This window comes from Platichthys flesus, chromosome 9 (assembly GCF_949316205.1).
Source record: "Platichthys flesus chromosome 9, fPlaFle2.1, whole genome shotgun sequence".
Taxonomy (NCBI): Eukaryota; Metazoa; Chordata; class Actinopteri; order Pleuronectiformes; family Pleuronectidae; genus Platichthys; species Platichthys flesus.
In genome coordinates this window covers 13,964,384-13,981,624 of record NC_084953.1, presented here as the reverse complement: position 1 = coordinate 13,981,624, position 17,241 = coordinate 13,964,384, and the positions used below count along the sequence as shown (strand labels likewise).

Sequence of the window (17,241 nt, the reverse complement as noted above, 5' to 3'; positions counted from 1 at the left end):
ACCCTGACATTCCAACTGCTCATTATACACCAAACTTCCACTCCTCTCTGTCTTTTTTATCTATGTCTTCCCCTTTTTCATTTTCTCCCTAATTCCTTTGGTCCTCAACATTTCAGGCTTTTCATGTGAGTGTACTGATGTACGCTTGCCAGATCCTGTAGCCGCAGAGACAAGTTTTTCCTCTGGGATTCGGGGCTTTGACAGCACACATAGGCTGTCAGCGTTCAATGTTGGCGAACGCTTATAGGACAATTAGAGTGGGGAACACTCTGTTTCTTGGTGTTTGTGGATCTCTCCGGCTCTCATTAATACCGGCGTCCACACTGTATCAGAACGATGAATCTAAAACAAACTGTAAAACTGCCTTTACGCATCGAGCTCTTGTGCTACGGGTGAGTGTATCCTCAAACAACATGTTGGTTATTCCTTATAGTCCACTATCGCTGGAGCCTATTTAACAATTATGTCATTAAATGAACTATGTGTTGAAGAAGAAATATTCAGGAAAGAGAAGAAAATGCATTGAATGATTTAATTAAACAAGTCAGCTAGATAGAGTTAATTTAAAAAAGGTAAATAAGAAAGCATCATCGGAAAATTAAGAGATACTGTGTTAAATTTGCATCTTCATTAAACTCAAAGGGAAAGACCATCCTTTTAACCACACACATTTCATTTGTGCAACTTAACCATGAGACCATATTGTCCAGGAGCCATGCAGTGTAAAAGAAAAACCTTTTACTCTCACTTTTGTTGTAAAACTGTGTTCATCTGTTTGAGTTATTTCCATCTCTGATTCCTTTGTGAGCTTACAGGAAAGCACAGGTCCGTTGCGTCCCTGGAGATGCTAAATCTCAACATCAGATATCTAGACAAACAACATCTGTTTACTCTCAAACACTCGCAGAGCTGCTGCCATGGTGGAAATATCACACATGCAGGCTGAACAAAGCAGTAAGGTGTCTCTATGACACTTCGATCACCTATCGGAAACGTGTTGTGGAGAGAGTCCCTATAATGTATATTTTTACTTTAAGTGTCACGGCAACTCAGAAAGCGAGAGACTTCTTTGAATGAGGCTGGACATTTACAGTATAAATTCCTAGATATACTGTATCCCCTGCTTTCATGCCAGTTTAGATCAAGCTTGCAACAGCAAAATGATCCCTTATCCTTTGTGGGGCAAAAGTCGATTACGTTCCACCTGCTCCATTTGGTAATATTTTGGCTTGCCATGAAATTGCTTTTACTGCAAAGTGCAGGGAGTACTTTAGAGAGGAGTGTCAATACAAATCAGGTGTGGCAGTGTAGTTTGATGTCAAAAATAGGGTTGCAAAGGGGCGGTTGAATTTTCAACCCTCCACTGTGCATTTCTCCATCACAGCACAGATAATTCAGGGCTATTGAGGCATGCTGTAGTGTGCAGGACTAGTCAGGTAAGTTTCAATGATATTACTTGGGGAAATATATTAACCTGCTGATTGAGGATGGTTCATCTGTTCATTTAGCATATTTCTATTCATTTTTCCATTTATTGTAAATTATTTTTTAAAAACGATTCCAATTGTTTGGCTAACTATTTATCCCTCAAGCATTGCATTACTGTTTTTTTACAAGCTTTTTTCTCATCTGTGGCTGAGGGGTAGAGCAGTCCTCCTCCAACCAGGAGGTCGGCAGTTCGATCCCAGTCTTCCCGTCTGGACAAGATGCTGAACCCCGGAGAGCCCTGCATAGAAGATAATACTTCTAATAGATGAATTATTTTTGGCTTACTCTTTGTGTGCTATTATTTTATTACAGAACCGGTTTAGGTGTTTGTGTCTGTGTGTGTCTTTGTGTGTGTGCGTGAGTGTGTGTGTGTGAGTGTGTGAGATGATCCCACCCATGGTAGGTTAACCAGCAGTGAGACATGAAACATTCATAGCAGATGTGACCAATGCGTCACAGAACAGGAAGTTAGATCCCCCAGGCGCTGTGACACACACACACACACACACACACACACACACACACACACACACACACAAACACACACAAAAACACAGGCACTTGAGGTAACCAGTCTGAATAATTGCTGTTTTGTTTTATTGACATTCAGTTTCTGAATAAATATCCCCTGGCACTAAAGATGGACAGAACACACACATTTGAGGCAACAGTCCTGATTTATGATGGTTCATAATTCTGACACCACCTACTGCAGGTGCAGCAAGGAGATAGAGCCCGCAACACACACACATGCATGCACATACTCAGATACTGTACTCCCGCACCGAGGCCAACACATTATATCATACTATGTGAGTGCATTAGCGCCTGAGCATGTACACACTTGCCACTAGAGTGGCTATAAATGTGTCTCCTAACAGCGTGCTCTTTGGGCCGGCATGCCACCACTAGCTAGTCCCCCACACAGTGTCAGTGACAGCACATAGAGTAAATTAGCCCAACTGACTTGACCCAACCACATGGTGTGTGAGCACAGTCTGATAGTGTCTCCCTCCCAAAAAAAAAACACAACATCAAATCAGCACTGAAACGAGCCGCAACATCCAACACTTTACCACTGCCTGCTTCCCTGCTTCCAGTCTCACCCTTCAAAAACAATAACCATAATACCAGTAGTAGCAGTGAGATACACTATTTTACAAAACCATCTGCAGGAATAAGTTATGGTCATATCATTTCAGTTCAATAATAAATTGCCAAACTAATTTTTAACAAACATTTTCATAACTGCAGAACAATTTGTCCCTGGAGTCATAGCATTGTAATGTCAGTCTCAGTACAGCAAAAACATGTAAATGTGCTTCATTTAAATGACAAACCACAATAAACTGGCAGAGCAGAATAGTCCAAAGGTTAATAGTCTGTAATAGAAAGGTTATACATACAGTTGTATCTCAGTCAGATGTGTTCTAAAATAGAACAGATAAATAACTATACTAACTTAACAGCTTCATTACTCCAACAGCTAAAAGAGGAACTCAGTAAATGAGATTATACGGTGCAGTTCCTGAGGTAAAAATGTCATAACACTGCCCCTCATGGTCCCACAGTATCTCCATGTGGCAGCAGGGTGCTTTAATCTAAAAACGTCAGGGTGACCTGGGAGATGTTCCTGCAGGCTGAGATGGAGAAGAGGCCTCTTACTCCAAACTGGTGAATGTGGTTACCTTGTATTAATTAGCACGCTATAAGCTCGAGTGATGTCTGCAAAGGTATGGCCCTGATAGTACATGAAGGTCAAACCAAAATGGTCGGGTCTACAGATGATTTCCTATTTGTGTCTCTAGTTGGTTCTGCCCTTACCATTGCCTTTTTATCTAATTTGAACCACTTCCCTTACTGTAGAAACTAGGGGACAATCATCTTACCCTAACACGAGGACAACCCCAGCTCAAACTATCTCAGTATCACTTCCAAAGCACAATTAATTTATCACAGGGATCTATTCATCCTCTGCAGTGTGTGTTTCATTATACATTAAGGTTGTAAATAATCTAGTCTGCTTGTTGATTTGATTATATGAACACTAATTAGAGCCAGCAGCATTGAAGCCTAATCAGTTACATGTCTTGGCCTAGCTCTAGATGGGGGATGAAGTCTTCACGACTAAAACACGGTGGTCAGTTGGTGTTAGTGCCGGCTGAACACGCAGCCTGACTGAATCAAGCTGTAAGATTTCAGATTTACAGAAGTAAGTGGAACACAGATCTTAGACAAAGTTGAATATGTGGTTAACTCTCACTACTTTCCGTGGGATCCCAAGTGTATATCTTGTTTTATTAAAATTTTACTCGCAACAGAAAGGAATGATATAGCAGCGCACTGCGAGCACTAAATGAAAGCTGAAGCTCTGATCTTTCCATTGATGTGGTTCGCCACTCACAAAGTACATTAGAATGGCTGTTGAAGCCTCAAGCCTAAATGGTAGGCACTGAGATGCTTGTGATGCCACAAACACAGCCTGCCAGCAACTGGGGGAAGCATGAGTTCCCTATTTATTGAGTAAGTGTATCAATCATAAGCTATGACAAAAATAGAGCATAACTAATTCTGTGAAGATTTTTAAGCAATTCTAGCAATTTGTATAATGGGTGTTTCTCCCTCTCACTTGATGGCATATTATGGATGGATGCATGAATAGATGGATAGATGGATAGAAAACAGAGACAATGCACTACAAAATCGCAGGCTCTCTCATCAGATGGTGAATATTAGAATCGTAGCTCGTCAGCAGCCTCCCAAAACAATAAAACAGCAGTCGACAGACAGCTTAGCCCATCAGCACACTGTTAAATTACAGCCATCAGCACCCCTCCCCCAATCCAGATCTAAACTCTCATCTCTAGCACCAGGAGAACAATCTGCAGAGTAATTAGCCTCCACCAACAGACATTTACAGAGAGAAGGAGGACGTTTGGCTTGATTAAATTATTAAACCACACAAACAAAAAACAAAAGCAGCATCAATGAGGCACTGCGGCTCTCCTTCAAAGCTCCTCGCTGTTCCCTAAATACAGAATACAGAGAATGTGTTCTCCCAAGCCACTAGTTGGCATAATTAGCTAAATGTGTGCATTTGTGTGTGTGTGTGTGTGTGGGTGTGGGTGTCTTTGCTGTGATTGGAACCATTCCTCCAACTGCTATCTAAAATAACCAAGTGGTTAACGACAACATGATGCCACCCTGCCCCCCCCCCCCCCCACAACATACACACACATGTCAACACACACACACACACATTAAACAATACTCTAATTACAACATTTATAACTCCCCCTTGCCTCCTGCTTCTCTCCAACCCCCAACCCACAAATCTGTGAATCTGGAATTGAATTTAGCCCAAGTTGAGGGCTTGGCTGGCATGAAAAGACTATTTGATTAGAACGGCAGTTGTTTCATTTGTGGTGCAGCAGATTGCAGAGCCTCTCTATCCGGTGTGCAATCTGTATTCATTACTCTGTGTAAAAGGATGATCCATGTCCTGACACCAGGCTCATCATTTCATGCAGATGCGCCTCAGCTCCACAAGGCCCTTGCTAAGCCACCATGCCTCCTCCTGAAACCTCAGCAATTACCATTCTCTTTTTTCACCTTTTCACTACTTACTTACTTTCACCTGCCTGGCTTCATTTCCATGAGAGTGTGGGCAATATTGTTTTCACCTTGTGCATTTGTGTGTGTATGCGTGTGTGCATCTCTTACTCTGTGTTTGTGAGTGTTAATGGGAACAAGTGTTCCAGGAGACACCTACAGAAGCAGGAACTTTGGCAGTTGACTAGCCAAATACTTTTTCCTTGATAGTGTAAATAATGTGCAAGATAAAGACACAGTGCTGCAGTTTAGATCAAAACAAAGGTGCAGATCCAGCATGGTTTGACCAATGAGTACTAATGTAACATAGTTGGCCAGGAAAAAGGACACTGTTTTTACACAGGAGATTTTTGCTAAATTGTATTTGCTTTTTATTTACTTGCACTTGGTGGTGATAGCACACTGAGCACCGCAGATGAAGTAAGGAGAGTTATTGCCTATCATGAAATGGATTTATATTGTCAAACAGGCTGCAGTTTTTAGGGTTGTGTATATTTGTGCACTATTTTGGAAAAACTTTACTTACCATAAAATAAGCAAAAAAAAACGATTGACGTGATAGAGATTTCTGATGCACTGTTTCCATAAGTAAAGTGGTAACATGCAAAAAAACAAATACAAAGCTGCATACTGATCTTTGTACTCAGCTTTTTCATTCAGACCACTTTGTCAGCATCTCACTCTGCCATACTGCTGGGATATGAATGGATGGACCACTGATCACTGTCCTTATGAGCAGATTCACCAACTTAACAACACATGTTCCCATGTCAGCCAAATATAGACAAAAATCAAACGCTATCTTAATTAGGTACTGATAATTTTGCTGTAAGATGTTATTATGACCATATGACATATGCTGACAGAGAGTACCAAATCAAGGGAAAATGGAAAAATTAAAAAATGTAAGTGCATGGAATATGAGATAAAAGCATTGTATGAGTGCCTGCTATTAGATTAAAGACATCCAAATAAAAGTGTCTTTTAAAAAATGCCCTTAAGGTCTGTGGCTCCTTTTTAAAGCAAATCAGGCTAAAAATAAGGGCATAAATTCAGCTAAGGAACCTTGTGTCAGCAGTGATAACCTAGGGAAAACTAATTTTGCTATCAGCTAGACAATTTTAAAATGAATTCTGTGCTGTTGTCATATCCTTTTGTCCATGTCATTATGAGGTGATCTGGGGAGCATCAGCTGTGACAATGAGGGAGGATTCCTTAGTTTGCCTTAACAGAACAGGGTCAATTACGATACCCTCTGCTCTCTGGCACAACGGTCTGATGTCTCGTATGTCTTTCAGAAGCCACACATATCTTTCTGCAACTTCCTTCAGGGGTTTAAAAGTAGGTTCCCTAAACTTTATGGGTCTATGTGGCATGTAAGAAGTAAACTAATCCCTCTGGCGGAGTCACACAGAAGCCACTGTCTCTTCTTTTGAGAGGGGGAGCTTAAAAAAATGAACATCCAAAGAGGAGGAAAACCACAAACACATGATATATGCCTATCTGCCTTGTACCATATACTGCAGAGGCAGAATAGAAAGGAAAAGGCAATGAAAATGGGTAAAAATGACATGATGAAAGCCTGTGTGTGGCGTTTTATTTGTTTTGACAGACCGGATAAGAAGACAAGCAGAACTGTTGACAAGCATGAAAGCTAGTTTGTGTGTGTTGGAGAGTTTTGGAACATGTATCTTGTGTGTGAGCCCTTGTCGTGCATTTTTTCGCAGCAAGGGAAGACCTGATAACAATGCATATGGATGAGTCTAATTCTAGAGCTGCGCATCCAGCAAGCCGTCCCATGGGTAGACCAAATTAGGTGCCACAAATAACCATCACAAACCACCTGTCTGGAACGCATGCTCGTGGCCGCGCCATGCCAGCAATGATTAGCCAATGTTCATCCAGCGTTGCTCGCTAGAGACCTGCCTGTCCTCTCCCTATGTCACCGCTGAAGGACATTGCGACACAGACCCGATGGTAAAGGGGTACAAGGAGCACCAACGGGACAGAGGAGGAGAAAGGCATAGACATTGAAGATTGGAGCGTCTCTCCACAAAAGCAGGAGTAGCAGGGGTGAGGTTTGCGTAAATCCACCATGACGTAGCCAAGACAGGCTGTCTGAACCAGAAGACTGTCCAGAGCTGATGAAGCAGCAAACTCGCATAGGAACATCTAATATACAGGCTGACATTGATATTACACACTGCAACCAGCAACTGCCTTCCCATAACTGCTGCCAACGTGTGCTATTTAGGGATGGGAGGGAAAAAGTATCACTTACAAGATCAACTCCTCCTCTTCCTCCTCCAATATACTCAGTTACTGCTCTCGTCTCTTCCGTAAAAAAAATATATATTGTGCACCACATCTATTACCCCGATCCTCCCCGCTGTCATTATCCTTTTCAGGATTCTTTGTCTCTGCTGTCACACAAGACATCAGAATATTAATGGTGTATCCTTTTCCAACTGATAAGAAAACACAGTCAGATAATTACACCATTTAGAGGATGTTTGCAGGCATTTTAAACCCAATCAGTCATTACAGTATGTGATATGTGACTCTTGTAATATGGTAATAATTTATACACCTGGCTGCAGCCCACAAATACATTGCTTATCAGAGTCTATGAAAAGACAATAGCTGTATAAAAGTAGAACCCCTTGATTAGTGTCATTAAGACATGATCCATAACGTCTCTGTGATAGTTTTAACATCCTGTTTAATATTTAACTTAACGTGCCATCCACCTCATCTCTCTACGACAAATTGCATAACATCACTGATGATGAATCTAAAAGGGTGAGCATCGTCTGAAAGAGTGAATCGACGATGGCTCTTTCGGGAATCGAGTTGACACATGGCCTATTCTGCTGCAGTTTGTTCTCTTTCCTGATTATGGAGAATAACCACCCTGTACTGTGCTTGCACTGGACAAGTGAGGGTTACAAATCACCCCTGTAGTAGTTGGAAGAGTTGAAGGCACTCTGCGCAAGGTTTTACTGCCTGTCTTCTGTGAATGGCTCCCTGAAGGCCTCTACGATAATAGCTCACAGCCGTGCCCTTCACGGAGCCTGACATCGAGCACATCCCTACAGCAGGATGGAATGGCATATCAACTTACCCAATGGGGTATCATATCAACCCATCCACTGGTTTCTGCTCATAACGTAGGCAGAAGATGAAAAGAAATAGTGGCATTTGGAACTTACATGTCCATTTGCAATTCACCCAGTTTGGACATAAGACACATTTTAAAACTTTTTTAAAGGTCCCATGATACTGAGCTCTTGAATTATTAATGAAAGTGAATGAGATTTTTCGACAGCCCGGGCCCTCTGCTCTAAAGTACATGGCGTAGCACAAAATGCAGGTTTGCACATGAATGCTGACTAAGTGGCCAAACATCAACAATTTGTAGATTTCAGGTTTACCACCATCTTTGTACGACCACGAAAACAAGTGGGCAACATAAAAAAATGTATGTCTCGCTAGTAGCAACGTCGATGAAAAATGTACTCATGAATACAACTGAAGCTTACAGTCAAATACTTGTATACATACATACATCAGATCTCTAGAAAGAAATAACTCATGTTCATCTCTGCTATATCTGGTTTCATCCTGTTATCAGTGGTTTACTGTACTGATAAATTAAGTTAAAATTACCGATAGAAATGAAGACAAAATAATTAGTCTTTGAAATCTTTGCATTAATTAAATGCACTGTATATATTCAAGCATAAGCTCTACAATCAATTAAACCATTTATGCCAAAGAGGCGATAAACCAGAGGCCTTCAGGGTTCCAATTTGCAAACGTTTGAGGCCCGTGTGGATCTTGGTTCTCCTTTCAGTGCCCATGTTAGTAGGTGAGAGTGGCCGTACAGCGCTTGCCTGACAGTTTTTCAGCATTTCAACGATTTTTCATGTGCTACACATAAGTGACACTTTTTCCTAGTCCGACGTCTAAAGTAAAGTTCAGATGTCGTCGGATGCTCTCTCTGAATTGCTCTCTCTCTCAAACAAGGTAGCAATCTTGCACACATTTGAAATATTTGGAGAATATAGCACTAGCTACACTGCATTTTAAGGATAATGTAAGCGTGGCTGTATGATGTTATCTGTGTACCCGACAATTGCTAAAGTCAACATGATAACACATTTACCATGTTCACCATTGACGTCTAGCATGTTATCAGGCAAATTTTGCTTGCCTGTGTGCTAAAATTAATAACAAAGTATGGCTCAGGCAAACAGGATGAGATTTCTGTTCAAGTATTTGGTAAAGATCTTTGAACAAAAAACAGAAATGGTCTTGTGCAAAAAAAGCAAAACACAGCAAAGCTGAAATAGCGTCACATGGTCCTGGTCATGGCAGCCAACGAAACCAGAATTGGGCTTTTGAAGTAAGTGAGTGTGTCAAAAAAAAAAAGAAATATACAAAACAGAGACATTCATCCATCCAGCCATCCATCATAACCAGTTCTACGGTGAAGCCAATTTCCACAAAGCTGCTAAGCTGATTGAGGCAGACCAAATCTGTTTCACCAGCTTACATTCCTTCAAAATGGCCATCTCACTTCCAATATCACAGGCTTTTACTGTTCCCCATTCCCCTGGCTCAGGCTGAGAGTTAGCAAGGCTTAGCTGGATGAAACACTCCAACAGCCCAGTTCTTCCCTGGAACCCACTGATATCGTTGTAGCACAGCCTCTCCCCACATAGCTGGTTTATTTACTCATGCTATTATTCTTTGGTTAATTTCTCTGTTTACATTTTTTTTGTCATACCAGAACAATAATACAACCATAATATATAAATTCAAGATGTATGTGGATTCTGATGGTCATGGGCACAAAGACACAATGTAATCACAGTGTCTGTATACACACAAACACACACACACACATTGGCGAAATGCACAGGCAGCACTTAACCACAACACCTTTTACTGGAGTAGATTAAATTCACACAAGGTCTCTTTGAAGAAGGAAATTGGACTGATAAGAAACAGAAGCTTGTGAGCTGTCCTATGGAGAGAGTGCATGGAAGTGTGCGATGGGAATGGGTTTTCACTGGTTTTTGTCACCTGTGGGCTGGCTCTCGCATGTGGCACTGTACATAGTTTGTTCATATAGCTGATATTTATCATTCTTTTGTCGTTTACAGTGTTGTATTCCACTCCCCAGTCACTTTCTCCCCCGTCTCTCTCCCTCACACTTTCTCTGTCATTTTGCCACAACAGCAAATATCCTGTTGGCCCAGGCTGCAGGCTGTTGGTGCTGGACTATCTGGCTCTGGGATCGATCCGGCTCCAAGCCGAGGCCTCCCATTCATCTCAGAGCCATAAAATGTGATTAGTGCTGACTACAGCACTGCAGGGAGATGGGCTGATAGGCCTGATAGCCTCAGATAGACTGGGCTGGACACTCTACAGGAAGACAGCAGTAACAGCATGCTGTGAATTCATCTTTCTTCATTTTCTCTATGGATCGCTATTTGTTTTTGTTATCGCTCTCATCTTTGTCAATCTCTTTCCTCCGTCTATCTACCTCTCTTCACTGTATTTATATTTGTCTCCCTCTACATTTTGTCTCTCATTTTTTGTTTGCTTCATATCTAAGCCTGACAAGCTTGTATGCACAGAAATTAGAAAGCAAACATAAACAAACTTGAAACCCATTGATTTCATTCGTACCTTCCTCTCATTCTGCAATGATATATTTAAATGGTAGCACCATCCTCCATCCCCCTGAAGCCGCACTCACTGTACCCACATGCAGTGTATCTCTGTGGCACGTGAGCGCCTCTCTCAACCAATCGCAGAGCTCAGAGCTTGCTAGTGGCAGAGTCAAGCTTGGAGACTGTGACAAGACGTGAGGTAGAAAATAGAGGACAGCCTCAGTTCTCAGCCAATCTAATCAGTTGATAGTGTTTATATATGATCTGTCAATGTCGCACCGCAATGTTTGAGGACACAAAAGAGGAGAAAGAAAATGTTTTTAACATCTCACATGGCGAGTGTATATTGTGACACAAGGTTGGTTGCGGCTAGTTAAAACAATCTATGATTACTAGTTGGGATTTCTGATATAATGACACCGTGTCACGAATAAAAGTAACCTTAAAAACATAGTCTTTTTGAAATTCAACAGCATAGTGGATTCAAGACCCAAATTATCACAGTTATTGGTACTATTGCAGTATTGTTACTATGTGCTGAAAATGTTCAAAACCAATGTTAAAAAATTAATAAAGTACAATATAATATCACTACAAGCTAACTTCCGACTTTAGCAGACTTTACAGCTCACTTTATCTTAAAGTTCTAACACTGCCAGCTCTTCCAACATGTTTTTACAACACACAAGGCACGTTTGCATGCTAAGCCTGTGTCTTGGAGACTTCCTAACTTTGGTTGATGCTGGACAGGATCAACCATATCACCATGGTGACTACAGTCATTAAAGATTGAAACATTACAACTAACAGTTGAGAATTTTACTGCTCAGTATTCTGTGAAACCGATAACCACGTCATCCCCACTTCCCACCTAATATTAAGAGGGAAGCACAGGAATCACACCAAGAGATGGTTCTGCAACTTTCTCCTGCTAAAGAGATGAAAATCAAACTTGACTTTTATAAAGAAAATACTATAGTAGTACGCTTATAAAGGCAGCAGAAGCTGTTGTCCTTGCAGTACTGTACTTAACCAACAGAATATCAAATTATTCATCTATATTTATAATTTAATCAATTTTTATTCAACAACATATTATATTTAAGGATGTACAATTATATATGTAGGATGTTGATAAAGTCTTATTAATAATATAAATAATATTGTTGGTATGTTTTATTTATTTGTTCATATTTATTCATTTGTAAACAGAACCCTGTACATCAGTTAGATCTCACCAGCGGGAGTAGGCAGGGGCTTTGGAGTTTATTCACTTTGTCAGAACTGATAGAAGAAAACACCAAACTTGATAGTTTTCCTCTTATTGCTGCTTCAAACCAGAGTCTTTGTGTGTTATACAATGGAATTGGGAGCAGAGCCCTTGTCTATGATTAATGGTAGCACTATATACTATAGGACCAAAGCATTCTGACCTGTGTCTCACGGACATTCTCCACTGTGAAGTTGAACCAGACTCTGAAGCGGGGGTTGCAGGTGTCGGGCCGGATGAAGAGGTCAAACTCGAATTCACTGATGTAGTCAACACGGCCAAGGTTTCCTGCAAAGGCAGCAAGACAGCTTACATTAGTATTACAAAGAGCTGAGTAGTTAGATGATTCAAAACATTACAAACAGGCGTCCAATTAAAACAGTGGGATAACACAACATGACCTTACTTCAAATTGAGGATCTGCTTCCTAAGACAGAGTGTTAAATCAATATGTCACAGTCAGCTGTCTAATAATGGTGCATTGCCTCCTGTTTTATCCATGTTTGTTGCTGCACATGTTTCTACATTGGTAAGTCTCTCAAACCCAAACGACACACAGAGATGAGGAGCAGAAAGACAACAGACAGGGCTGTTCCAGCCATCCATAACTGACACACTATATACGATGCAAAAAGATCCAGATGATCAGTGGAAGTATAATTAATCCAATGGGAACTATTTCCCCGCTTCCAATTCTCAAAGCTGTCTATAAGATGACTGGCTAGTAGATTATTACATGACAAGCATTCTAAATATAGGCTGTGTCTGTACCTTCTGATTCATATGTTGACACATATGTGAACGACATTCCTGTGGCGCATGTGCAAATTAATGATTGTCAGAGTCAAAGCAACGAGATGGAGGAGAGTGAGATAAGAACGAGTTCTCCTTCTTGTTATATGGACACTTCACCCAAAGCAGGAGAGCGGTCGACGCTGACATTTTAAAAGCTGAACTAAGAAGCTGTATAAGACCAGCAACTGTTCAAGAGTTAAAGTCACTGGAAATCAGGGCATACCAATAGGCTCAAAGTCCCTCACAACTTTACATAAGGGTACTGTTGACCACCTGGTGCCAGGTAGTGACAAGGCAGCAGCACGAACACACACACACATACACACAACACAGCTGATTATAGACAGATGGGCTAACTACCACACTGTCAAAGTAGATCCCTCTCCTTCTGCCATCGGACAGAGCTAATCCACTACTGAGCTTGTAACACAGGCGCACACACACAGACACACACACACACACACTTTCCTCCACTGAAGCTATCCACAGAGGTGCAATCATTAGTTTATAGAGGACTGCAGCAAACAACAACAGTATTTGGATTTTGAATTTCATATTTAAAGTGGTATATTCAAAATGTTTTTTTTTTATTTATTTGAAACACAGCATTCAATATAAATTCACACTCAGTAAGAAAGAACCCTAACCCTAACCCTAACCTAAATTTTGGGGGATTTTTTATAAACAAAATTATTTTGTATGTTATATTAGACCTATTGAGGCAACAGCATGACAAGAATATGATTTTCCAACAATATAGTTTATGAGAACTATGATCTTCATTTTGCTATGACAACAGTGTAGCTCTGACACATGGGCTCGCCATGATTTTACAGAGACAATGAAGATAAATGATAATACCAAGTTATCATCCAGCTCTTGTTTGTCTATCACAGTGGCTGACTAGTTAAGAAGCAGGCAGCCATGCGTGGACTAGCTCTTTTGGCAGACTGGCAATGGAATTCTGAACCATTTACAGCAGATAAAGGCGAGAGCAGGCGGAGGGCTGAACCAGACCCAGCTGCAGCTCGCGAGCACTGACAAAGAGAGGAGATTGACAGCAGAGCAGCACCTGTTCCAGACAGATGTGTCATCAAAACAATCATCTCTCATACCAACATCACAGCTATTCACAGAGCTGACACTGCCAAATGCAGCCTATTAGACCAAGTTCATAAGAGCCTTCAAAAGTCAGCACTCCTATCAGTGTTAATAATGCTTTTCAATAATATAAGCACAGCCACTTTTTGAGGGTCATTACTTTTTTTAAGATTTAAGTTGAAAAAAATGTTAAACTATACTCATGAGAGTACTCCCACCCTTTCAGATGTGGGGGCTTGAACTACTGTCAGATATATCTATAATTCAAAATAAAAATCATAAAATGTATCATAAATGAATTAATTTCTTATGGAAACATTTTACAGAACATCTCAATAAGTATAAAAAAAACTCACAATAGCTGCAGAGTACGACTTATTCAAAGAATAACGACTAACAAACAATAACCTGTACTGAAGAACAACTCAAATTAACAAACGGCTCCATACAATTATGCCACGAAATTCTTGGCAAAACTCCAACAGTGGAGATAAAGTTATAAACCAGACTAATATCTGTCGGCTCCTGCTTGTGAATACTCTAGCATGGGGGGGCAACAGACAGCAGCCATGGGCGGCTGGGTTATTGAGCCCGATGCTGGAAGGCCTGACGTGAGAGATGGCTGCAGCCCCAAGGTTCGAATTACATGTTCAGTCTGTGGAGTAGCAGTGATATGACACACCATTGATTCCCGTTTTAATTTTATGGTGGCTAGCTCCAGATTCAAACATTTTGGTAGGCCGGTGGCTTGACCCTTTTTAATCAATCTTATATCATTTACGATTTAACAAACATCTAACTGATTTTTCGGAAGCAACCCCTGAAAGATTTTGGGTTAAACTAGACAAAGCAAAAAGATGGTTTATTGAGTATGATGTGGAAAAGCGATAAACAGTACACCGCATTTGTCAAGAAGTCATCTTAAGAGACAGAGACTGTATTAGTGTAAGTGAAGTTAATGAACTACAGACTGAGAGAAGATGTGAAAGAGGAAAAAAGACTAAATATCTAGTCCTTTACATCTCTTGAGTATCATCTTTCTCCGTAGTCTTCTTCAGTGGTGTCTTGGCAGGTTATGTTGAATATCAATCTTTGACCTTGAGGGAAAACTAGTGCAGCGTTTAAGACATTAACAAATTGCTTTTCAATGAACAGCTTAGCCCTGCCGGTGCAGCCCAACAAAACACAATTGCTGGTTCTGAACAAGATTTTACACATGACAGCGTCTCCTTGAGGAAAACCCCGAACGAACCCTCCGCAGCTCTCCTTGTCTGTCTCTCTCTGATTCTTCAGCTGCTTCCGTCTCTCACACAATAATGAAAACAAATAGGGAAAATATAATGAGAGAAGACTGAAAAATTAAATATCAATCTCCTGAAAACAAAAATGTCACAGGAAAATGCTGTATAACCTGCGTCAACACACAGGCTCATAGGCAAGTAAAGTAGGTGCAAACATGCGATGGCCAAGTGGACAGTCAGCCATTCACACATCCCAGTGTGTGTATGTGTGTGTTGTATTGTGTGCGCATGAGAGAGGGAAAGAAAGAGCTGGAGAGGGAGCAGAAGAACCTGGCTAATGTAATCCCATTACGGAGGTACAAGAGGGAGCAGTCACAGTGCTCAGCCCACACAAAGGGCCGGTCTGCAGCCTGTAGCTATCCACTGGATGGATGGTTTCTGCCATGCAGATGGATCATCGAACAGCAGCAGCAGGCCTGTCTGCCTTGAGCCTGAGGTGGAACTCACTCACACAGCCAGCCATTAGAATGCTAATAGGCAGTTGTTTCAAAACGAAACAGACTGCGGTTACTGTGCTTTCTCCACGGCTGACGTGTGGGGTCTTGTCTCCTCAGTCTTGTATATTTTTTACACACAAGTTTGATCCCATAAATTCTCCATAATATGTATGGCATTGGGGAGAGGGTGCAGTGGTTGGCACTGTCAGCATGAAGGAACTTGGTTTCTCTGGCTCCTTCCACCCGAGGTACAAAGACGTGCTGATTGGGATTTAGGGTAAGTTTGAGATTCTAAATTGACAGTAAATGGGAATGTGAGCATCATTAGTTGTATGTCGGCCCATACGCTAGCAACCTTTCTAGCGTGTAATATACATCTTGCCCCTTGTCAGCTGACACTGGCTCCATTCAGCCCGCCATGACCCTCAAATTGTACTGATAATGGATGGATCGATGGATTAATAACATTAAATGTGTTTGGATTAAGAATTTGTGTTTCTTACAGTAAGCACCACCAAGTCTGTCGCAGACACCCAGGGAGCCATGAACCGAGTTTTTTTTTTTACAGTCTTTAGCGGCTCCGTCAGTAATTTACTATTCCTCGCTGTGTGCTGTGCAGGCAGCGTTAAACCAAAACCGAGCGCTCCGCCATCTCCTACAGCTCCATGCATTGTCTTATAAATACTGTGGTTTTTACTCAGTCTGAGTTTACATCGCGAGGGAGAGAAAGGAGCGGAAGGGCGAACAAGCAGCCGGTGAATCACGTGCTTCTCTGAAGAAAGAGTTCAGTTATTAATAAAATAAAATCATCATGTGATGATTACGTTATTATCAACTTTTAAACTATAGCGGGTCAGAGACGCACACACACACACACACACACACACACACACACACACACACACACATACACACACACACACACAGACACACAGAGAGAGAGCAGCACTGTGAGTGTGTGTTCCCAGTTACTTTCCCCTCATGTTCTGCTATCATAAATAAGCTTCACAATTATTTTATATAATCAACTGCTCAAGTGATCACTAGAAGATTCCACAGTAGAAATTAGGAGGCTGATGGAGATCTGAAATCTTTTTCAAATTCTCTTTTCTCCGTAGTCTCCTCTTATTCTCTTCTTCCAAAAATGTTTAAATGAGAGAAAAAACCTGTCAATGATCTGAATATCATTAATTTATCATCTAGGGAAGCAGGGCTCCGTCTGATTGGGCTAATATATTGACATGCAGTAAACACTGACCGAATTATCTCTGGATATTACAATTTGAGCAAGAAAATACCAAACTTTAAAGATTAACCGCATCCAATTCCCCTCAGTCCACGCATACATGTGCACCCACACAAGATAGTACATTCAATTCCCTTTGAGGGGCATAGGCAAGGCCACAACTGTGTTTAGACACTAGACAAGAGATTAAAAGAGTGCTGTACTGCTGAGGGAGACCAGCCAGCCACCTTTTTAAAGTTATTTTTTGCTGTGTTCCATTTCATTATTGGAAAACACATCAGTTTCCCCCCCGGCTGCTCTGCGGTGC

At 41.2% G+C, this 17,241-nt stretch overlaps 1 protein-coding gene across 1 annotated transcript in view; it reads right to left on the bottom strand.

The window, feature by feature from the left end:
• agbl4 (AGBL carboxypeptidase 4) overlaps positions 1-17,241 on the bottom strand; it is a 279,201-nt gene that overhangs the window by 247,391 nt on the left and 14,569 nt on the right. The window contains exon 3 of the mRNA XM_062394806.1: positions 12,218-12,342. Within this exon, the coding sequence (XP_062250790.1) occupies positions 12,218-12,342 (125 nt within the window). The remainder of the gene's footprint in view (positions 1-12,217; positions 12,343-17,241) is intronic.